The 21509-nt window shown below is 46.8% G+C and overlaps 2 protein-coding genes across 2 annotated transcripts in view; one reads left to right on the top strand and one right to left on the bottom strand.

Annotated features, from left to right (window-relative positions):
* The window catches only part of LOC140408384 (neuronal vesicle trafficking-associated protein 1-like), a 67129-nt gene extending 62677 nt beyond the window's left edge, over positions 1 to 4452 (top strand). The window contains exon 5 of the mRNA XM_072495506.1: positions 2434 to 4452. Within this exon, the coding sequence (XP_072351607.1) occupies positions 2434 to 2637 (204 nt within the window). The 3' untranslated portion in view covers positions 2638 to 4452. The remainder of the gene's footprint in view (positions 1 to 2433) is intronic.
* A 1590-nt stretch (positions 4453 to 6042) lies between these two features.
* Positions 6043 to 21509, bottom strand: part of stx18 (syntaxin 18) — a 179974-nt gene continuing 164507 nt past the window's right edge. The window contains exons 9-11 of the mRNA XM_072495507.1: positions 17076 to 17145; positions 15818 to 15898; positions 6043 to 6640 (exon numbers count right to left, since the gene is read on the bottom strand). Of these exons, the coding sequence (XP_072351608.1) occupies positions 6545 to 6640; positions 15818 to 15898; positions 17076 to 17145 (247 nt within the window). The 3' untranslated portion in view covers positions 6043 to 6544. The remainder of the gene's footprint in view (positions 6641 to 15817; positions 15899 to 17075; positions 17146 to 21509) is intronic.

Consider the following 21509-nt stretch of genomic DNA (forward strand, 5'->3'; position numbering starts at 1 on the left):
CACTTAATGAAAAACATTCACATTTTCATTACATTTATGTGTCATTAAAAGCACACTGAGCAATTGAGTTACCATCACAACCACCTCATTAGGATTGCCACATTCCATGACTTAGCAAATTCACTTTTGTGAAATGTGCTGCGATTTTCTAAATTCAGTCGGTGCCAGAAGGATGCTGCGAGACTCAGCCATAATCCACTTAATTTTTGTGACACTGGTCTATACATTGGCACGATAAAAGGATGAGAAGGCAGACCGAGGGTCGAACTGACATTGGATTTTTGCTGCCAAAGTAGACTTCAGCAGTTTTTCTATGTAACCATCACCGCCCCTCCCCCACCCATTTTGTAAAATTAACTAATTTAAAGTATCTCTGTTGTTCTTAAAATCGTTATCCTTTTAAAAAAAAAATGCTGAGACACTAATTTGCAGCTTTGAGTCATTGGGCAAAAACGTAAGTGTGAGGTATTAGCATTTTAATAAGAACCACAGAAGCATCGTGGTAATGTCACGGGGCTGGTAATCTGGAAATCCAGGATAAGGCCCCGAGGACACGGGTTCAAATTCCACCACAGCAGCTGGCGGAATTTAAATTTAGGGTTCCTCCTGTGGCCTAGTGGTATAGGTCAGTGAACTTGTAATCTACAGACCGCGAGCAATGGTCTGGGGTGCCCAGGCTTGAATCTCGCCATGGTAGACGGTCAAATTTGAATCCCGGCTCATTGCCTGACAAGAAAAATAAAAGGTGGTCACATTTTAGGAACTTAAGAATCTAAATGGGGCAGAGGTGCAAATAGATTTGGAAGCACGAGTACAGAAATCACTAAACGTGACGACTCAGGATAATAAAGTCATTTAAAAAGAAAAAGCACACAGTCAGTTTTATGTCCAGATAGATAGAACTAAAAAGTAGAGATGTTATATGGAGCCTTACTTAAACCACATTTGGAGTATTGTATACAGTTCTGGTAGAGATGTTATATGGAGCCTTACTTAAACCACATACGTTGTCATTGTTCTTTACCATTGATGAAATTCCCCGGATGACGTGAAGCATGTCACTGAGATAACCGTGTTAAATAATCATGATAAACTCTCCATCCCCAGATAAATACTGTTGGTGTCCATCAGTGTGTGATGATATATATTGTATTATATGAATCTGGTGGAGTAATGGTTAAAAGCCAACATGTATATTGTTTACCTAAATAGGGCTAATCGAATTTTGTTTATTGAAAGAAGGTTGGGGTGTTGATAATTGAGGGGTTGTGATTAGCCTTATTGAGCTGGTCAGAGCCCAGTTAGTGGGATAGAGATGATGTAGATGGAATAGTGGAGATGAGCTTTAGATTGGTTTCACAGGTCGGCGCAACATCGAGGGCCAAAGGGCCTGTACTGCGCTGTAATGTTCTATTCTATTTGGAGTAGTGTGTACAGTTCTGGTAGCCATGAAGAATATAGAAATACTGGAAAGGCTGCAGTAATGATTCATAAGGATGATACTAGAACTGAAAGGTGAACAAGCTTTAAAAGATGAAAACAAACAACTGTGTTGCTGGAGATCTGAAATAAAAATTGCCGTAAAAACCCAGCAGGTCTGGCAGCATCTGTGGCGGGAGAAACAGAGCTCACGTTTCGAGTCTAGTGTCACTGTTCCACAAAGATCAGAGAGATGGACGTGAGACGTTAACTCCTTGTTTCTCTCTCTCCAAGATGTGGCCAGACCGGCTGAAGTTTTTCCAGCACTTTTTGTTTTTGATTAAGAAGTGAACGGTTTGGGTCTCTTTTCTCTTGGATCAGAAGATCTGTGAGGTAACTGGTCTTTAAAATTATGAAAAGTTTTGATAGACTCCCCCTTAGGGCCCAGTGACCTTTGGGCCTCCCTCCCCTCTTCTATCCCCGAGACCCCAACCTCCCCCCTCGTGTCCTCCTCCTCCCTTGACCCCTACCTCATTCCTTTGGTTTGAGGCCTCCTCTGGCCACTGCAGCACTGTTCTTGGAATGACTGCGGAGCTGCTGGCTAATCTGACCGATAGCTTTAAGACAGTTCACATGCTTTCAAAACTGAGAACAGTGATAGTACCGCTGAGCTTAGCTTATTGGTTGCAGTCCCATTCCACAAACGTGAGCACATAACCTAGGCTGTAAATCACTGTCCGAGCTGCTGTCTGTCAGATAAGACCTTAAACCAACACCCTGCCTGGCTCCAGAGCTGGACGTAAAATATTTCATGGCATTATTTCAAGAGCAGGAGAGTTCCCAACCAGCAAGTTAAAACAGATTAGCCGGTCATTATCATGCTGAGGTTTGTGGACTTCACTGAACGTCAATTGGCGGTTTCCAGCATTAAAAATCAGCACAGGTTATTCCCACTGATACCAGCCTGTGGATTAAGCATTATCTACTGTTTGTTTGTCGCTTCTTTCTCTTCAGCATAACCGCTGCATTCCAGCTGGTTTGGAGACCTACTACTCGGAGCAGGATTCTGTTTCTCGGGGAAGATTTTACACTGTCATCAACCACTACAACTTGGCTAAACAGACCATTTCACGCTCGGTATCACCCTGGCTGGCTGCACTCTCCGAGGAGAAAGTGTTGGAGAAGGAAAGTGAAGGTGCTGGCAAAACAGCAGAGTAGGCTACCAGGTCCAACCAGTGGCTCCTTGCCGAAACCACCACAGGAACCAACATTAGCTGCTTAATGTGCAAGGCACTGACATTAGTAAGGTATGGAAGAGAACTTGTTAATTGGGTCCAGCTCAGTTTATCTTCCACTCCTCTTCATTCTGTTCATGTTATTTGTAAGTGTTAATGAAATTCTTTGCAAGATGGCATGCTTGTCTCATTTTATTAGGACATCCAGCTAGGAATGCGTACTTTTATTAATCTCAGGTTGTGGATGTGAAAATAAATAAGTAGAAAAGACCTGCTCCACATACCAATTCTCTGGCTAGATCTTCTAAAAATGCAACCAAACACCCTTATATTAATTATGCTGTCTTCTTTTAAAAATGGGCAAAGTCACCTCCAAACCAGTCCTGTGTAGTGAGTAATGGATAATTGATCATATGGTATGTTAGATTAGCAAATTTCTCTTGTGTTTTCAAATTAGCAACAAAGAATATTACTCTGGTTCTGTGATAAACTATAATGTGAATTGTTTTTCTTAGAACATGAAAACAGTGAGAGATTTTATAAAGTAAACTATTTAGGATAAAATACTTCATTCTCTCTGATGCAGCGGTGTTGATACGAACTGAAACCGGATCAAGGGAAGCTTATAATTGGGGTCACTTATGGAGTAGCAAATTTGGCAGGTGGGTCATGACGTTCTCCGCTCTGGTCTTCTGTATAACAAGTCACTTTCACCACCATTGAGTTGCAAGCAATGCTCAATTAAGTGATGATGAGGTACTATTGTCACAGATTGGCAATGGCCAGCAAAGCAGAGCTCCCCCCCCCTAGAATTTGTCAAGACCACATTCTGAAGCCTGAGCCAAAAATATTACTTTTGCAGGAACAATCATTTTGTCTTATTTCTTATGACACAGTGAGATATTATGCCAGTCACAAATTCTGAAGAAAATGCATTTTTGTATTAGACTGGTGGCTCCTGCCATTCCAGGGCATATCCTGAGCAGCTATTTCCTGAAAGGTGCATATGCCTTGACTGCTCGGGATTTAAATGGTGCTTGGGATACTTTTGCCTCCCCCAGAAAGAGATCCAGGCGTTAGAACCCCTGCAGTCATTGACGAGAAAGAATAGGAGCAGATTCTTCAGAAGCCGAATTTGTGTAGAAAAAAACAATCAAACAAAACGTAGTGTATGAGAATTATTTCAAACCATGTCAATTTTTAAAAATGAAATCTTTTACTGATGTTAATGAAACACAATGTCATCTCCAGGTATTATAAAAAGTTTATTTTTCAGCAGTACTGGTGCATAATATGTTTTAGAATTAATGGTGGCTCAATTTCAGTTAAATTTCCTTGGCTTGGCATCTCTTCATTCCCTCCCCCCGCCCCCTCAAATTCAGGAGGAAATAAGCACCTCACTTTGTCACTGCCAATGGCAAATTACTCTAAATAACTACGTAAAAGCCAATTGGTCAAATTCACCCTTAGAATGAAGAGGTGCCAAAATCAAGACAAAAAAAGCCAGATGTGGACGCTTGAGACCAATTTCTCCAGAATCACATTGGCTGTTGAGGGGAAAGGACATGAAAAAGATGCAGAGATACAACAAATTAAAATGAGTGCCAAAACATCATGCTTTGTAAAACGTGTGCCATATTTGTCATTTAGTGTTTTGGTGTTATTTAAGTCCTGTTTGTACAGAACTCCATGTGTTTTATACATCTGAGCAAAAATGATACTTGCATTGGATGTAAAATGAAGCAATGAGGGTATAACCGATTCACTATTTAAAACAAATAAAGTCAAGTAATAATGACATCGATTGCGTTTTTTTTTCCTAATCGAACAAAATGTTGTCCCAGTTTAAAACAGTTCTTCAGTTTACAAATCCCAGTAGGCAGTAATGCAGAATAATTGTCAATGTAATTAATACAAGTTTAGATCGGAATATATTATTACAAGATCATTACACATCAGGAAAGCCATTTAGTCCATCTTGTTCATCCACTCTGAAAGGCCCAATGCATCGATTTGTTTGTCAATCATTTAAATGCAACCCACCCCCCCGAACACTGCTTGTTTTCACTTCTCCTCGACCACAACCACCAGGAGCAGTTTTCACCTTCACCACCTATACAGTAAAGTGGTGAAGCGCGTCAGCTAATTGACCATAAAGGCGACGATGACTAAGATGATCTGCTGCCCACCAGGGTTCAGACTCGTGCACTACCTACTAGGGGACACTGGCTAGCAATCAAGAGCAATCTACCTCCCCCCCCCTCCCTAACAGAGGGTTGGTCAGGGTAATGTTTTTGGACTGCAGGCTAGTTAACTTATAGGGGTCAAACTGTGTGCTTTTGTGGTCTGTATGACACCATTTGGAGTTTTCATCCCTCACATAGTAGGGATAAAAGTATATGGGTGCATTTTCCCCGAAATTGCAGTGTTGTATCAGGTGAGAAAAGCGGTGTGAAACTCGCCGGCTTCACAAACACCTTTTCTCGCTTGATTTAAAAGCACTCTGTGCAATTTCAGAATGCTGGCGAGGATCACACAGCCAGCTGGAGGGGCGGGACCCAACCACCTCAGTAACACTGAGATTCTGGGACCAGGCTGTCCCTTTAAAGGGCTCCCTGAAATTTAAGCAAGCCCCGCTATGGACCCCCCCCCCCCCCCCCCCCCCCAAGGACATAGTCTCCTCCCACCACCAAGACATGCTCCCTGTCCCATGGATATTGAGCACCCTCCCCATATTAGTTGGGACCCACCCCCACGTACTTAGGCCCCCCCCCCCCGCAGACAAGAGGATCACCCCCAACCCCCACACGCAGAAGTGGAATCCCCCTCCCAAAATGGAGGGTAAATCCCCAGCAGAGCCCCTTGCATGTGCCACCTTGCCACTGCCAAGGGGCAATGCCCAGCTTGTCCCGCAACCCTTGGCGTACAAACATCTCCACACTCCAGTGTGATCATCGTGACTAGTTTTCGCCTTTAAAAACTAATAGTGATTTGTGCTGGCATGGCATCACGCCGCAGGGTGGGGGGAGGATGCACAGTGGTCGGATGCCAGGGCTCCAAGCCCTTTAATAACATGTTGAAATCAGGATTGTGTCACTGGTAGGGAGGGGGTGGGTAGGGGGGGGGGGGAGAAGAGAAGATTTCAAACAGATCTCCCCTGCATAAATCCTGCTATGGCTGCTCACGGGATTTAGTGGCCATTACGAGATTTGCACTCACGGCAAACGGGGCTGCTAGATAGCGGCCTATGTTTCCTACAGGAAGAGATCAGACCTTATTCTGATTGAATGGTGGAGCAGGCTCAAAGGGCTGAAATGCCTGCTTCTGCTCCTTGTCCCTCTGTTTCCTACAGTTCAAACAATGTGGTAATGAAGGAATTTTCACAATCTCAGATTAATGCTTTTTATTAACAATTGCAAATGATAAATATACTTGGCTTAATTAATAAGCCAACAGTTTACATGCTGACAGCAATGTGCACGGCCCTGAAGTCACTGTATTCTCGGAGCTAGAAATAGGTGAAGGAGAAAATTGCAAAAGTGAGAGCCTCCCGAAGTTGTTTCTGTTCACTTCAAGACTACAATTATAAATCAACTTTATTGGACACAGATTGTGTCTGATGTGGCTGCTTGTGAGGAAAGAAATAAACATCATATACCAGTTTTCCACTATAAAATGTTTTTTTTCTACCGGATCACTTTAAGGTTGTCACTAAGCTGACATACACGTCTGATTAAGTAAAATTGAATACATTGTAAGTTCTGATTTCAGATGTCTTTTTAAGTGCGAGTTAGTCTCCTGTGAACAAGTCGTATGTCATTAACATCAATAAAGTCCTGTCAGGTCACATTGAATGCAACACAATGAAGATCTTTGGCTTTCTCCATCTGCTAGCTGTCATACCAGTCCAGGAAGAGCAGAGAGAATGAACACATCACCAGGAAGAAGAGGATCCACACACGAAATCCAGCATTATTTTTGATTGCCTGTTGGATGAATAAAACATAGCATTGTTTTTTTAAAATCTTCTTGTTAGTGTATCTTCACACCCATATACTGCTGTTTACCCTTGGGGGAATAGTGGGAGAAGTGGTGGAAGGATTTCCAAGCTGATTATCAGCCTGTTGAATGCTCCTTCTGCGGCCAGCAAGTCCTGGTGTTGGACTCAAACCCGGAGCTCCTGGCCCAGCCATAGGAACACTACCATTGCACCACAAGGCCTCCTTTTTTAACCTTCATATTATACATGCCAATCCCACTTTTGGTAAATGTTTCCAGCAGAAAGGTTCAGACATAGGGATCAACTTATTAATTGTTACAATTCAAATGCCTTTTCACCAAGCACTCTGGCAAGAGAGGAAGGGAGACTGGGGTAAGAAGAGGAGCAGAATGGGAGAAACAAGGCAGCAAGTGGTGGCTAGAATTTCGAACTGTTCATGGAACTGAGGGGAGTCAGCAGCAAATTCTTCATCACTCCACCCTAGAACTGATTTTATCAGTGAGGCAGTGACAAACAGATTAATTCCTACAGGGATGCGGGGAGATGGGGGACGCCAAGGTGAGGAGGGTGGGGCAGAAGAGCACGGGCAGCCTGGGAGGGACAGGGACCTGTTGATTCCTTCGTCAACCACAGATTTCCTCCTAGTAGGCTGTGTGTGTGTGGAAGGGGGGGGGGGGGGGGGGGGCGTTATGTTACCACCACTCGTCCTCTCCCTCTAATTTTTGTCACCGAGGGAACAGGAAAATCAATTGTTTTATCTACCCTTCCATCCAGGTCCTAATTATGCTCTCCGTGAGATCAAGGCAGTTAACCCCTCTAGGCCCCATTGCAGATTTGAACAAAGAGAGCAAACATTTCTCTTTCCCTGTCCTCACCACTGGAAGAATGATTTTTCAACAGTGAGGAGTGTGAGAGCAGGAGACCCTTGGCCCAATGTTTGTTCTCTTTTGTAGTTGGCAGGAGAATCATCTTGTGCAAGGGAAGCATGGCTCCATGCAGATAGCAGTCGAACTCAGGGTGAGCGCAGAGGTTGTGGGGGCCAGTGGAACAAGGGAGATCCCAGGCAACAAAGTAACAGTTTGTGCCCTAGGCTTCATTCAATAAAAGGTGTGGATGATGGTACCATCACGGCCTTAAATGGCTGATACCCATAAAAGATGAGGGCATAGAATTCCAAGAGAATTGTATGAGCCTACCTAGTTGCTATATAGAATCATCATAGGATTCGTATAGTGCAGAAGGAAGCCATTCACCCATTGAGTCTGCACTGACCCTCTGAAAGAGCTCGCTGCCTAGGCCCAATCCCCTGCCCTTTCCCCGCAACCCCACCTAAACTTTGGGGCAATTTAGTATGGCCAATCCACCTAACTTGCACATCTTTAGACTGGGAGGAAACCCATACAGACACGGGGAGAACGTGCAAACTGCACACAGTCACCCAAGGCCAGAATTGAACCAGTGTCCTTGGTGCTGTGAGGCAGCAGTGCTAACCACTGTGCCACCATGACACCCACTTATTTAAGACTAATTTTAATGCTTCAATTCGTAACTCCTTTACATGTACCAATGTGGCGAATGGATAAGGTCATGGAAGCTGGATAATGCTGCTAAACAGTGACACTCAATGGCTGCAGCCTGTAATTGCATGCTGGAGTGCTGCTAATCGAGTAGCCATTGCTGTAGCAGCTGCAATTGTGATAACTAATACTGGGAAAGAAACCTTGAAGTAGCGCTTCCTACAGGTACGACTGGCATTGCAGGTTAATGCTGACACTATCAAGCATGTTTCCATTGAGACTGCCGAACCCTCGAATTTACAATGCATTTTGAAATGGATTGTTACAATTCACTCAGCAATTTCAATATACACGATATGAAATGAAAATCACTTATTGTCACAAGTAGGCTCCAAATGAAGTTACTGTGAAAAGCCCCTAGTCGCCACGTTCCGGCGCCTGTTCGGGGAGGCTGTTACGGGAATTGAACCGTGCTGCTGGCCTGCCTGGGTGTGCTTTCAAAGCCAGCGATTTAGCCCAGTGGCCCCAGGTTTAGAGAGAGAGAGGGAGGGAGTGGGAGAGAGAGGAGGGCGGGAGTGGGAGAGAGGAGGGCGGGAGTGGGAGAGAGGAGGGAGGGTGTGTGAGAGAGGGGGAGGGAGTGGGAGAGAGAACCAGATATTCGACTGGAGGAGGTGGCGCCGAGAGCGGTTCCCTGGGACCGGCGTGTGGGGGGGGGGGGGAGGAGTCGCTCCCAGATTGGGATGAGGGGGAGGGAGAGAGAACTTTGATGGGGTTGGGGGGGGGGGGGGGGGGGGGAGAATGGCTACAGCGGAACATTTGTACTAAGTCCGAACTAACACACAAAGCGACCTCTCCCCCACTCCCTTCTCTCCGGAGTTCAGCTGCCCAGGAATAATGCGGGGGTGGATGAGAGGGGGGCGGTGGGGGGTTTGTGGGATTGGGTGGGAGGGAGACAGGAGAGCCGGTGGGTGGCGGAGGGGGGTCTGGCGCAAGGTTAGGGAGGGGATCTACCTCCCCAGCCTTTCACGCCCTCGAGCCAGATCTTTGCCATGATTGGGGGGGGCAGGATGTCCTCACTCCGGCCAGCACCGCCACCCCCCCCCCCCCCCCCCCAAGATCCTGCGCACCCCATCCCGTGACCCCTGCCCGAAATCCTGGGCACCCACCAAGCCCACTTGAAAACGCGTCCCACGAATCCAGGGGGCCACAGTGACCCCATCAGTCCCACTCTCGACACCCCTTAAACGCTGAGGTGTGTGTGTGGGGGGGGGGGGGGGGGGTTGAAAGGGGAGAAAGAGTTTGAAGTCGGAAGGAGGCAGCGACCAGGGAAGGGGAAGCAGCGATGGGGAAAGACAGAAACAAGTATTCTTTTTTAAGCCGGTTTCTCGTTTCAGCCTGTTTCTGCCCCACTGAATTAATTTATTCCCATCATGAATCTATTTTTTTCTCCTCTAGCTCAGTCTCTACTGACATATGTCCGTGACTCTTCTGATGCCCTCCATCTCTTTAAACATTTCCAATTTCTTAGCCCTAACCACCTCTTTTTCACCATGGATGGCGAATCTCTCTACACCTCCATCCATCACCAGGATGGTTTGAGGGCTCCCTGCTTCTTGCTTGAATGGAGGCCCAACTAGATTCTCTCTGTGGTGGGTATTAGGGGTAATACGGTACACCACGATGCCGACAGGCTATTGGTAGATGGACACCGGGTCCTGATAGGATCTGCCGCCTACTGGGCTCCACCCAGAAATGCCAGTATAAGAACCCGGATTTCCCCCAGCAGCTGCATTCTGTAACCAAGCTGCTGGGGATCAAGTTCTGCTCAATAAAGCCTTTAATTGATGTTACTTCAACCTGCCTTGCGTCATATTGACGGTACAACAATTTATTAAGCAGACTTAACTAAAAAACGACGTAGGAATATGGAGCTCCGCATCACCCCGGAGTGCCTGCGCATCGCACCCCAAGCAGCTAACTCGACCTCTATCTTCAAACATTGGCTGCATGTTTTGAGGGCTACCTCCGAACGGCACCCGGCAAACCAACGGACGAACAAAAAATGCAGTCCTCTATTCCAGGGTGAGTCCCGACGTCTACTCACTTATCGAGGAGGAGGACGATTTCCCCGATGCCATCGCTGCGCTGAAGGACATCTACATCCGGCCCGCCAACCAGGTTTTCGCGCGCTACCAGCTCGCCACACGATGGCAATTTCCGGGGGAATCGCTGGACGAGTTCTATAACGCCCTGCAGATCCTGGGTAGAAACTGCAACTGCCCGGTGGTAACGGCGAACGAACACACAGAGCCCCTGGTCCGTGATGCGTATGTGGCAGGTTTGGCTTCTTCCCAGATCCGCCAGAGGCTTCTGGAGAAAGAATCTCTGGGTCTCCCAGAAGCTCGGGCCCTGGCGGCATCCCATGGTGTGGCCTCACGTAACACCCGCGCCTACGCCCCCGACCGCACTACAGCCCCTTGGGCTCCGTGGACCCCCGCTGCGATCAACTCTCCGCGCCCCCCCCCCCCCCACCCCCGCAAACCTGCGCGGCCAAAACACCAGACCAACCGGGGGGACCCCGCTGCTATTTCTGCGGCCAGCCGAAACACCCTTGGCAGCGCTGCCTGGCCCACGCGGTTACCTGCAAAAGCTGCGGAAAAAAGGGCCACTACGCAACGGTGTGCAAGTCCCGCGGGGGTCGCCACTATCTCCGGGGAAGAAACGGGACCACAGACCCAGCCCCCCCCAGCGATTCACGTGCGACCAACGGACGCCGCCATTTTGGGCCCCGGACACCACGAGGGAGAGATGGGCGGCGCCATTTTGTCCACCCCCGACCGCGTGCGATCCGTGGATGCTGCCATCGTGGCTGACAGGAAAGGACCCCGGACACAGACGGCCCCATACTGCCTGACAACGATGATCTACTTCGACAACCACGTTTGGCATCGATGACCCTGGACCAGTCGCGACCCGGGACGCTCCAGACAGCGACGACTACAGTCCTGGTGAATGGCTACGAGACGCGGTGTCTTATTGACTCTGGGAGCACGGAGAGTTTCATTCATCCGGACACGGTAAGATGCTGTTCCCTCATAATTCGGCCAAACACCCAGAAAATGTTCCTGGCGGCGGGGTCCCACTCCGTTGAGATCAAAGGGTTCGGCATCGCTAACCTAACGGTGCAGGGGAGGGAGTTCCGAAATTACCGGCTGTATGTCCTCCCCCATCTCTGTGCGCCCACACTCCTAGGGTTGGACTTCCAATGCAACCTCCAGAGTTTAACATTTAAATTTGGCGGCCCTATACCCCCACTGACTGTCTGCGGCCTCGTGACCCTCAAGGTTGAACCGCCTTCCTTGTTTGCGAACCTCACCCCGGATTGCAAACCCGTCGCCACTAGGAGCAGACGGTACAGCGCACAGGACCGAGCATTTATCCGGTCCGAAGTCCAGAGGCTGCTGAAGGAAGGCATAATCCAGGCCAGCAATAGTCCCTGGAGAGCCCAGGTGGTAGTCGTTAAGACTGGGGAGAAACAGAGGATGGTCATCGACTATAGTCAGACCATCAACAGGTACACGCAGCTAGATGCGTACCCTCTCCCCCGCATATCCGATATGGTCAATCGGATTGCACAGTACAAGGTCTTTTCCACCATGGACCTCAAGTCCGCCTACCACCAGCTCCCCATCCGCCCCGGTGACCGCAAGTATACTGCCTTCGAAGCAGACGGGCGGCTACACCACTTTTTAAGGGTTCCATTCGGCGTCACGAACGGAGTCTCGGTCTTCCAACGAGAGATGGACCGAATGGTTGACCAGCACGGTTTACGGGCCGCGTTCCCTATTCTCGACAACGTCACCATCTGCGGCCACGACCAGCAGGACCACGACGCCAACCTCCAAAAATTCCTCCAGACCGCTAATGCCCTGAACCTCACTTACAACAGGGAAAAATGCGTGTTCAGCACCGACCGTCTAGCCATCCTGGGCTACGTAGTGCGTAATGGAGTGATAGGCCCCGACCCTGAACGCATGCTGGAGCTACCCACACCCCCCCCCACACCAATCACCACCCCCCTCACTCCCGCCGGCTCATCCCGCAGCCACCCCCTTCCCGGGGGGTTCGGTTCTCCTCCCAGACCCGCCCAGGAGTAAGGAAACAGGGGACAGCGCTACGCTCGCAGAGACGATAGTACTCGAGCCAGCGGCATCACCACCACGCCCAAGACGATCGAAAACGACGACCAGGGCACCCACCCGGCTCATCGAATCACTTTAATTCATCTCAATGTTTTCAGTAGCCCGTTAACAGCGGCATTATTGTCTATTGTTATAGTTATGGCACAATGCCGACCCTGTTTAGCCGTGTTCACGGCTAATTTACAGTGCAGAAGGAGGCCATTCGGCCCATCGAGTCTGCACCGGCTCTTGGAAAGAGCACCCTACCCAAAGTCAACATCTCCACCCTATCCCCATAACCCAGTAACCCCACCCAACACTAAGGGCAATTTTTGGACACTAAGGGCAATTTATCATGGCCAATCCACCTAACCTGCACATCTTTGGACTGTGGGAGGAAACCGGAGCACCCGGAGAAAACCCACGCACACACGGGGAGGACGTGCAGACTCCGCACAGACAGTGACCCAAGCCGGAATCAAACCTGGGACCCTGGAGCTGTGAAGCAATTGTGCTATCCAGAAGGCTACCGTGTTGCCCGGTAAATGCGGCATTATTGTAGATAGTTTATAGTTATGGCACCATGCCGACCCTGTTTGGCCCGTTGGCCCTGTTAAAGCGACAATTTTGTTTATAGTTTAGAGTTACGGCACAATGCCGACCCTGTTTGGCCCGTTGGCCCAGTTAAAGCGACAATTTTGTTTATTGTTCAGAGTTACGGCACAGTACCGACCCTGTAAACCCCTACCACCATGCGAACCACCATCCCGCTGGGTTCTTTTTCAACAAGGGGTGAATGTGGTGGTATGTATTAGGGGTAATACGGTACACCACGATGCCGACAGGCTATTGGTAGTTGGATACCGGGTCCTGATAGGATCTGCCGCCTACTGGGCTCCACCCAGAAATGCCGGTATAAGAACCCGGATTTCCCCCAGCAGTTGCATTCTATAACCAAGCTGCTGGGGATCAAGTTCTGCTCAATAAAGTCTTTAATTGACGTTACTTCAACCTGCCTTGCGTCATATTGACGGTACAACACTCTCATTGAACAATTTCACCTTTAACTCATCTTAATTCCTTCAAATATAAAATGTTGCTATGGGTAGCTGTATGGGTTCAAGTGGTGCCTGTCATTTTATGGGATATGTGGAACATTCCTTGCCCCAATCCTACTCTGGTGCCCTCCCTCAACTATTTTTCCAGTACATTTTTAAAAATAAATTTAGAGTACACAATTATTTTTTTTCCCAATTAAGGGGCAATTTAGCGTGGCCAATCCACCTAGTCTGCTCATCTTTGGGATGTGGGGTGAGACCCACGTAGACCTGGGGAGAATGTGCTAACTCCGCACGGACAGTGACCCAGGACTGGAATCAAACCCCGGTCCTCAGTGCCGTGAGGCAGTAATGCTAACCACTGCACCCTGTGCCACCCTTTTTCCAGTACATTGATAACGTCATGGATAAACTGGAAAACTTCATCAACTTTGCTTCTAATTTCTCAGTTTCACATCGCCCATCTCCAACTCTTCCCTTCCTTGACTTCTGTCTCTATTTCTGGCGAAAGGTTATCAAATAATGTTCATTCTCAGCTTACTGACACCCATAGATACCTCGACTAAGTTCCCTCACATCCTATGCTGGCAAAAGATTCCATTCAATTCTCTCAGTTCTTCCATCTCTATTGCATCAGTTCTGACGTTGCAACCTTCCACAATAGTGATTCTGGGATGTCTTTTTTACTCAACTGAGAATGCCACCCCGATGTGATTGACAGGGTCCTCGATCGTTCCCACCACATTTCCGTCTCTTCCAGGATTCCGACAGAGTTCCCCGGCTTCACTTTCCACCCCACCAGCCTCCATATTAAACAGATCATTTGCTGCCATTTCCACCACCTCCAGTGTGATGCCACCACAAAACGCATCTTGCCCACCCCTCCCCTTTCAGCATTCCAAAGGGGCGTCCCACTGTGATACTCTACTCTACTCCTCAGTCATCTTCTGGGTACCTTCCCATGCAAACTAAGAGATGTAACACTTGACCCTTCACCACCTCTCCCCTCACCATCCAAGGTCCCAAGCACTCCTTCCAGGTTAATCTGTGATTTACTTGTACTTCTTTCAATTTAATCTACTGTATTCACTGCTCACAATGTGGTCTCCTCCACATTGGGGAGGCCAAATGCAGATTGGGTGAGTGCTTTGCAGAATGCCTCTGCTCGGTCTCCAAGCTTGACCGAGTTTCCTGTGGTCTGCCATTTTAATTCTCACCTTGCTCTTGTGCTGGCATCTCTGTACTTAACCTGCTGAAGTCTTCCACTGAAGCTCAATGTAAGTTTGAGGAACATCACCTCATCTTTTCATTAGGTAAGTTACAGCCTTCTGAAATCTATACGGAGTTCAAAAATTTCAGACCATAATGTCTTACCCCCATTTTGTTTTAATTTCATTGCATGTATCGTTTTGTTTCTTATTTTTGCAGTTAGCAGCATACCTGCTCCAGGCACACCTTTTGTTTCTTTTCCTGCCCCATCACTATTCCCTCTGGCTCTCTAAGATTAACCGCTATATTATTTAATCTCTCTCATCTTCCACCCATTAAAAACCTTCCTTTTTTCCATGTGTCATCCACCTTTGCTCTAAACCTATTACACGTCTAACTTTTCCCAGTTCTGATAAACGGTCACTGACCTGAACGCCGTTCAATCTATTTCTCTCTCTACAGATGCTGCCTGACCCGCTGAGTATTTGCAGCACTTTCGTTTTTCATCCCAGCAATTCTAGTCTGTCCACGCAACAGAAGTCACACATCTCTGGTACTGATCTGGTAAATCTCCTCTGCACCCTCCAAGACCTTGACATCCTTCCTATAAAATGTTAATTATAATTCACTGATTATAATTATTGCGTTTCCTAAATCAGACAGAACACACAAAGGACTGAAAGCAAAATTCTCTGCTGGATGTCTGCTACACTGACGTTGATGAAGGAGAGTTAAACTAAGGAATATTAGAAGTCAGCATTTATGGTCAAAAAATTATTGGAAACAAACAGAATTTAATGGTCAGGTAAAGCCTCTTCCCAAAAAATTTCAGCCCCAATTAATTACATTCATTTGTACTGATGATTCTCTTCATCATTTTATCATTGTGAATCTTTAGGATCCTTTACCCCAGAGGGGTGTGGATGCTGCATCGTTGAATACATTCAAAGCTGAGAGAGACAGATTTTTGGTCTTTCAAGAAGTTAAGGGATATGGGGAGCAGGTGAGAAAATGGAGCTGAACCCCAAGACCAGTCATGATCATGTTGAGTGACGGAACAGGCTCAATCTTCGGCATGGTCTAATCCTGCTCCTATTTCTTATTCCCTGTTCTCCTACCTCGATTTTCAGAAAACTTGTGATTCATCTTGCAGAGAAAGCTGTGAAAATGACATTTCCCGAAAAGCAGTACCCCTTACCTCTCTAATGTCTTCGTTCCCTTCCTTAACATTCTCGGTTGTGCCCACAACAAGTTCATGAATACTATCAATCTCTTTATCCTGCCAAGAGAGAAGAGAGAAATCACAATTTGCAATTCTTGAATGACAAATATAAGGTAGCTTTAATTTTCATTTCACCAACATGATATATTACAGCAGCCCGTAACAAATAAACCCCCAAACTGCTGGGAAAGAATGTGACGAACAGAAAGTTGATTTATTTAAAAAAAATTTACAGTACCCAATTTTTCCAATCAAGGGCCAATTTAGCGTGGCCAATCCACCTGCCCTGCACATCTTTGGGTTGTGGGAGCGAAACCCACGCAAACACAGGGAGAATGTGCAAACTCCACACGGACAGTGATCCAGAGCCGGGATCGAACCTGGGACCTTGGCGCCGTGAGGCAGCAGCGCTAACCACTGCACCACCGTGCTGCCCTCGAACAGAACGTTAAAGATGATGCATCTGGTATTACAAGTTACCGTGGAAATACTACTATTATTACTAAATATTGATTGTACTTTTTTCAGATGTATTTCTAAACATAACAAAGTGATATTTAGAAAATATTCAAGAACTAGCTGTTTTTATGGATTTGACACAACTTGAATCGGAACAAAACTGTTGTAAAGCAAAATCAATTGAACAGATTCCTCAAATTGCTTAAGACCTTTTAGACCACAAGCCATTGAAGCAACATTTTAAGGTGACAACAAATGTAAAGCAAATTTGATCAATGTTAGGTTGATGACTTTACAAATATGGCATCAACACCAGAATACAATACATCCTTGAAAAAAGTAGCAATTTACTGCTGATATCAGTCTCCATCACTCACAAGCCTGACTTAGTAAGCATTGCTCCACTGCAGATCGTTGGTTGCCAGATTTTCCATTCCTGGTAAAATGTGTTACTGCATTTAAAATTTGGGAGGTGCAACAGCCATCATTTCCAAGTGAGAAAGTTAATCTGAAGACCCTCCAATTTCAGTTACGCTAAGTACCTGGGAAATGAACATGCCTAACAGGAACGATGTGTTGTACGAACAACATTCAGAAGTATTATTTGGTTTTGAGCACATTTAAATCAGTTCTGATAGGCTTTTAGTAATGCAATGGAATGAAAAAGCAGGTTTTAATTTGATCAGCACATTCAAATGAGCAAATTCAACTGTGTTGTGCAGAATTAATTAGCTGGGTATTATATTGCACATATGAAATATGAAATTCAACTCACCTGTTGCAGCACTTTGTCAGTAAAAATTTCTTGAAGTCTGGAGATTTCAACTACCTTTCCTTCAATTTGCCTGTTTGTATTTAAAAAAAAAAAATCCTGTTTTTTTCTCCTTAGACAGTATCATAGAACATAGAAAATACAGCACAGAACAGGCCCTTCGGCCCACGATGTTGTGCCGAACCTTTATCGGGAAAGTCATTTTTGTTTTGTTTGATATAGCTTAAGGATTTGGGTTGTTAATCGTTTCAAATGTAACAGAACATGACAATTAGGCATCTTTAAAAAAGACATACTTCCTCATCACCAAGATTGCCGATCAGATTGCAGCAACTCTCTTTTTTTAATGTTCTCGGTACACAGGACCTGTTTAGCACAGGGCTAAATCACTGGCTTTGAAAGCAGACCAAGGCAGGCCAGCAGCACGGTTCAATTCCCGTACCAGCCTCCCCGAACAGGTGCCGGAATGTGGCGACTAGGGGCCTTTCACAGTAACTTCATTTGAAGCCTACTTGTGACAATAAGCGATTTTCATTTCATTTTCATTTCACTTATCAAGGTGAAGGATGCTGACTGGATTCCCTTGAAGTGTCAGAACTGAAACTTGAACCCATCTTGCTCTTTTAAATGAAAGCCAGCCTGCACTACATTTTCTGTTTTTATTTCAGATTTCCAGAATGTGTTGGTTTCCTTTCAGATCTTCAAACAATGGAAGTTGGAGGTTGAGCAATTTTTCCATTCAAGTTACTTTTAAACACTGAAATAGCGTGGGGATTACATGCAGAATTAATGTTCTAATCTATACAGCAATATGCCTCACCCCCTAATTTAGAAGCCTGCAGCAGGTTTTCACTTCCGTTTCCCATTCAAACCATCCTAAGGGTTTACTAAGGTCCACATTAAGGAATTTCTTTACTTTAAGCCCATATATACACTACCACGATTTCCTTGTAATTATTTGTTTCTGGGTAATGCTGGTTAAGCCACAAGTGTTGACAATGTCTAGTTGCCCTCAATTAGTCGTGATGATTCTCCTTCACTGCGGTAGCCCTGGTCGTGATAGTTTTCCTACTACAAACCTGTTGCATCTCAGACGCACTTCATTTGTTTTAAATTTTATGGAGATCCGGAAGGTGCTAAATAAAAATGTAAGCTCTTTCTTTAAATAGGAACTCCAGAATGGATTAAGATTGCACAAACTTGTTTCATATAGAAAAGATCTGCATCATGTCGGTCTTGGCTAATATCAAATCCATGCTCCCAGGGATACACCAGGTACTTTTCCATTGTACCAAGACCAAATGATGCCACAAGTCTTTCATATCACATTCCCAGGCCTCTAGTTCCAGTTGCCATTTTGCATCTTTGTGAGGTCTGTTTTATGGATGTTAATAATTCAAATTTTTACTAATCTATTATCTATATTCATGCATGAACTATTCAGAGACAGCACAGCAACACGTAGCCCGGACAAATAGCTTTTACATTCTGCTCACATTTTTTTCTAAATATTTTTTTCCAATTAAGGGGCAATTTAGTGTGGCCAATCCACCTACACTGCACATCTTTGAGTTGTGGGGGTGAAGCCCATGCAGGCATGGGGAGAATGGCATGGCATTGCTGGTTAAAGAGGACATTAACACATTAGTGAGAGAGGATATTAGCTCTGACAATCTGGAATCTGATGGGTAGAGTTGAGAAATACCAAGGGGCAACAAACATTAGTGGGTGTCATATATAGACCCCCAAACTGCAGTGGTGAGGTTGGGAATAGCATCAAACAGGAAATTAGAGATGCATGTAACTAAGGAACATCGGTGATCATGGGTGATTCTAATCTTCACATAGATTGGGCAAATCAAATTAGCCACAATGCCGTAGAGGAGGGATTCCTGGAGTGTATATGGGATGGTGTTCTTGACCAATATGTGGAGGAACCAACTAGAGAGCAGGCCATCTTAGACTGGGTACTGTGTAATGAATGCCAATCTGGGCTGTACGAGACCCCTTGGGGATGAGCGACCATAACATGATAGAATTTTTAATCAAGATGGAGAGTGAAGTAGTTGATTCGGAGACTAGGGTGCTGAATCTTAATAAAGGACATTATGAAGATATGAGCCGTGATTGGCCTTGATAGACTGGGGAGAGTTACTTAAAGGGATGACAGTGGATAGACAATGGCAAACATTCAAGGAACACATGGGGGAACTACAGCAACTGTTCATTCCTGTCTGGCAGAAAAGCAAAGTGGGTAAGAGGGCCAATCCATGGTTTACAAAGGAAATTAGAAATAGTATCCGATCCAAGGAAGAAGCATACAGATTGGCCAAGAAAAATAATAGGTCTGAGGATTGGAAGCAGTTTAGAATTCATCAAAAAAGGACGAAGGGATTGATTAAGAAGAGGAAAGTACAGTATGAAAGGAAGCTTGCAGGGAACATAAAGACTGACACAAAGAGTTTCTATAGATATGTGAAGAGAAAGAGATTGGTAAAGAGAAATGTAGGCCCATTATAGACAGAAACAGGGGAATGCATAATAAGGGACAAAGAAATAGCTGAGCAATTGAAGACATATTTTGGTTCTGTCTTCACAAAACAGGACACAAATCAGATACCAGAAATGCTGGAGAATGAAAGGTTTAGTGAGAGGGAAGAACTGAGGGAGATCAACATTAGTAGAGAAATGGTCCTGGGAAAATTGATGGGATTGAAGGTGGATAAATCCCCATGGCCTGACAACCTGCATCCCAGAGTGCTTAAGGAGCTGGCTCTGGAAATAGTGGACGCATCCCAGGATTCTACAGACTCTGGAACTGTCCCTGTAGATTGGAGGGTAGCTCAAGGACTTTATAGCGGAACATTTAGAAAGCAGTGGCAGGATCAGTCAGAGTCAGCATGGATTTATGAAGGAAAAATCATTCTTGACAAATCTGTTGGAATTAATTGAAGATGTAACCAGACTTCCGGTTGTGACCATATCTGAATAGGTTGCACGTTCGGCAGCTCCCGCTGGGAACGGACTTTAGGGCTCTCTAGAGGGGCCCCAACGGCACTTGTTCGACGGCTTCCAGTGTGGGAAGGTGACAGCGCGGTCCCCCCGACAGTATATGGATTGGACCAGGAGTGCAGCGGTGAAAAAAGGGATCTTGGAGCAGCGAAAAGTGAGAGGGTGAAAAAGCAAGATGGCGGCGGGTGGAGACCAAGCAGCATGGGCGCAGTGGTCGCAGGAGCAGCAGGAGTTTCTTAAACGCTGCTTTGAGGAGCTGAAGACAGAAATGCTGGCGCCAATGAAGGCGGCGATTGAGAAGCTAGTGGAGACCCAGAGGGCCCAGGGGGCGGCGATCCGGGAGGTGTAGCAGAAAGCCTTGGAGAACGAGGATGAGATCTTGGGCCTGGCGGTGAAGGTGGAGGCACACGAGGCGCTGCACAAGAGGTGGGCGGAAAGATTTGAGGACCTGGAGAATAGGTCGAAGAGGAAGAATCTTCGGATTCCGGATCTCCCCGAAGGAGTGGAAGAGCCCAATACCGGGGCATATGTGAGAACGATGCTCAATTCGCTGATGGGCGCGGGAGCCTTCCCGAGCCCCCTGGAGCTAGATGGGGCTCATCGGGTCCTGGTAAGGAGACCCAATGCCAACAAGCCGCCAAGGGCTGTAGTGGTGAGGTTTCACCGCTTTATGGATAGAGAGTGTGTCTTGAGATGGGCCAAGAAAGAGCGGAGCAGCAGGTGGGAGAACACGGAGATCCAAATCTACCAGGACTGGAGTGCAGAGGTGGCCAAGAAGAGAGCTGGCTTTAATCGGGCCAAGGCGGTGCTCCATCGGAAGGGGGTGAAGTTCGGTATGCTGCAGCCAGCGCGATTGTGGGTCACATTCTAAGATCGGCACCACTATTTCGAAACGCCGGAGGAGGCTTGGAGCTTTATACAGACTGAAAAGTTGGACACAAATTGAGGGTCTGTGGTTGTGGGGGGGGATGTCTGCTGTATATATGGTTTTAAATAGGTGTAGGGAATGTTCCCTTGGTTGGGTGCTGGATGGGGATGAGTGAAGGAATTTGATGGGGAGACTGTGGGAGAGTGTGGGCGCCGGTGTTGGAGGGAGGGGAGGCCTGGGGATGGGGGAGTTGAGATAAGGCCGCAAAAGGAGCTGCGCCAGAGAGGGCGGGGCTGGCTCAGGAAAGCGCGGGTAAGGATGGCGGGGGGGGTCGGAGGAGCGCACACTGACTGCTAGGGAGGAGGGGGGTGGGGGTTTCCCACACTGGGGGGGGGGGGGGTCGATGGGAAGGCGGGAGAGGCCGGGGTCAGCAGGAGTCAGCTGACTTACGGGAGTGTTATGGGGGAGCAAAAGAGCTAGATATGGATCTAGCGGGGGGAGGGAGGGTATAGGGTTGCTGCTGCATTGGCCAATGGGGAACTGGAAATAGGAGGTGG

Source organism: Scyliorhinus torazame, chromosome 3, assembly GCF_047496885.1.
Source record: "Scyliorhinus torazame isolate Kashiwa2021f chromosome 3, sScyTor2.1, whole genome shotgun sequence".
Lineage (NCBI taxonomy): Eukaryota > Metazoa > Chordata > Chondrichthyes > Carcharhiniformes > Scyliorhinidae > Scyliorhinus > Scyliorhinus torazame.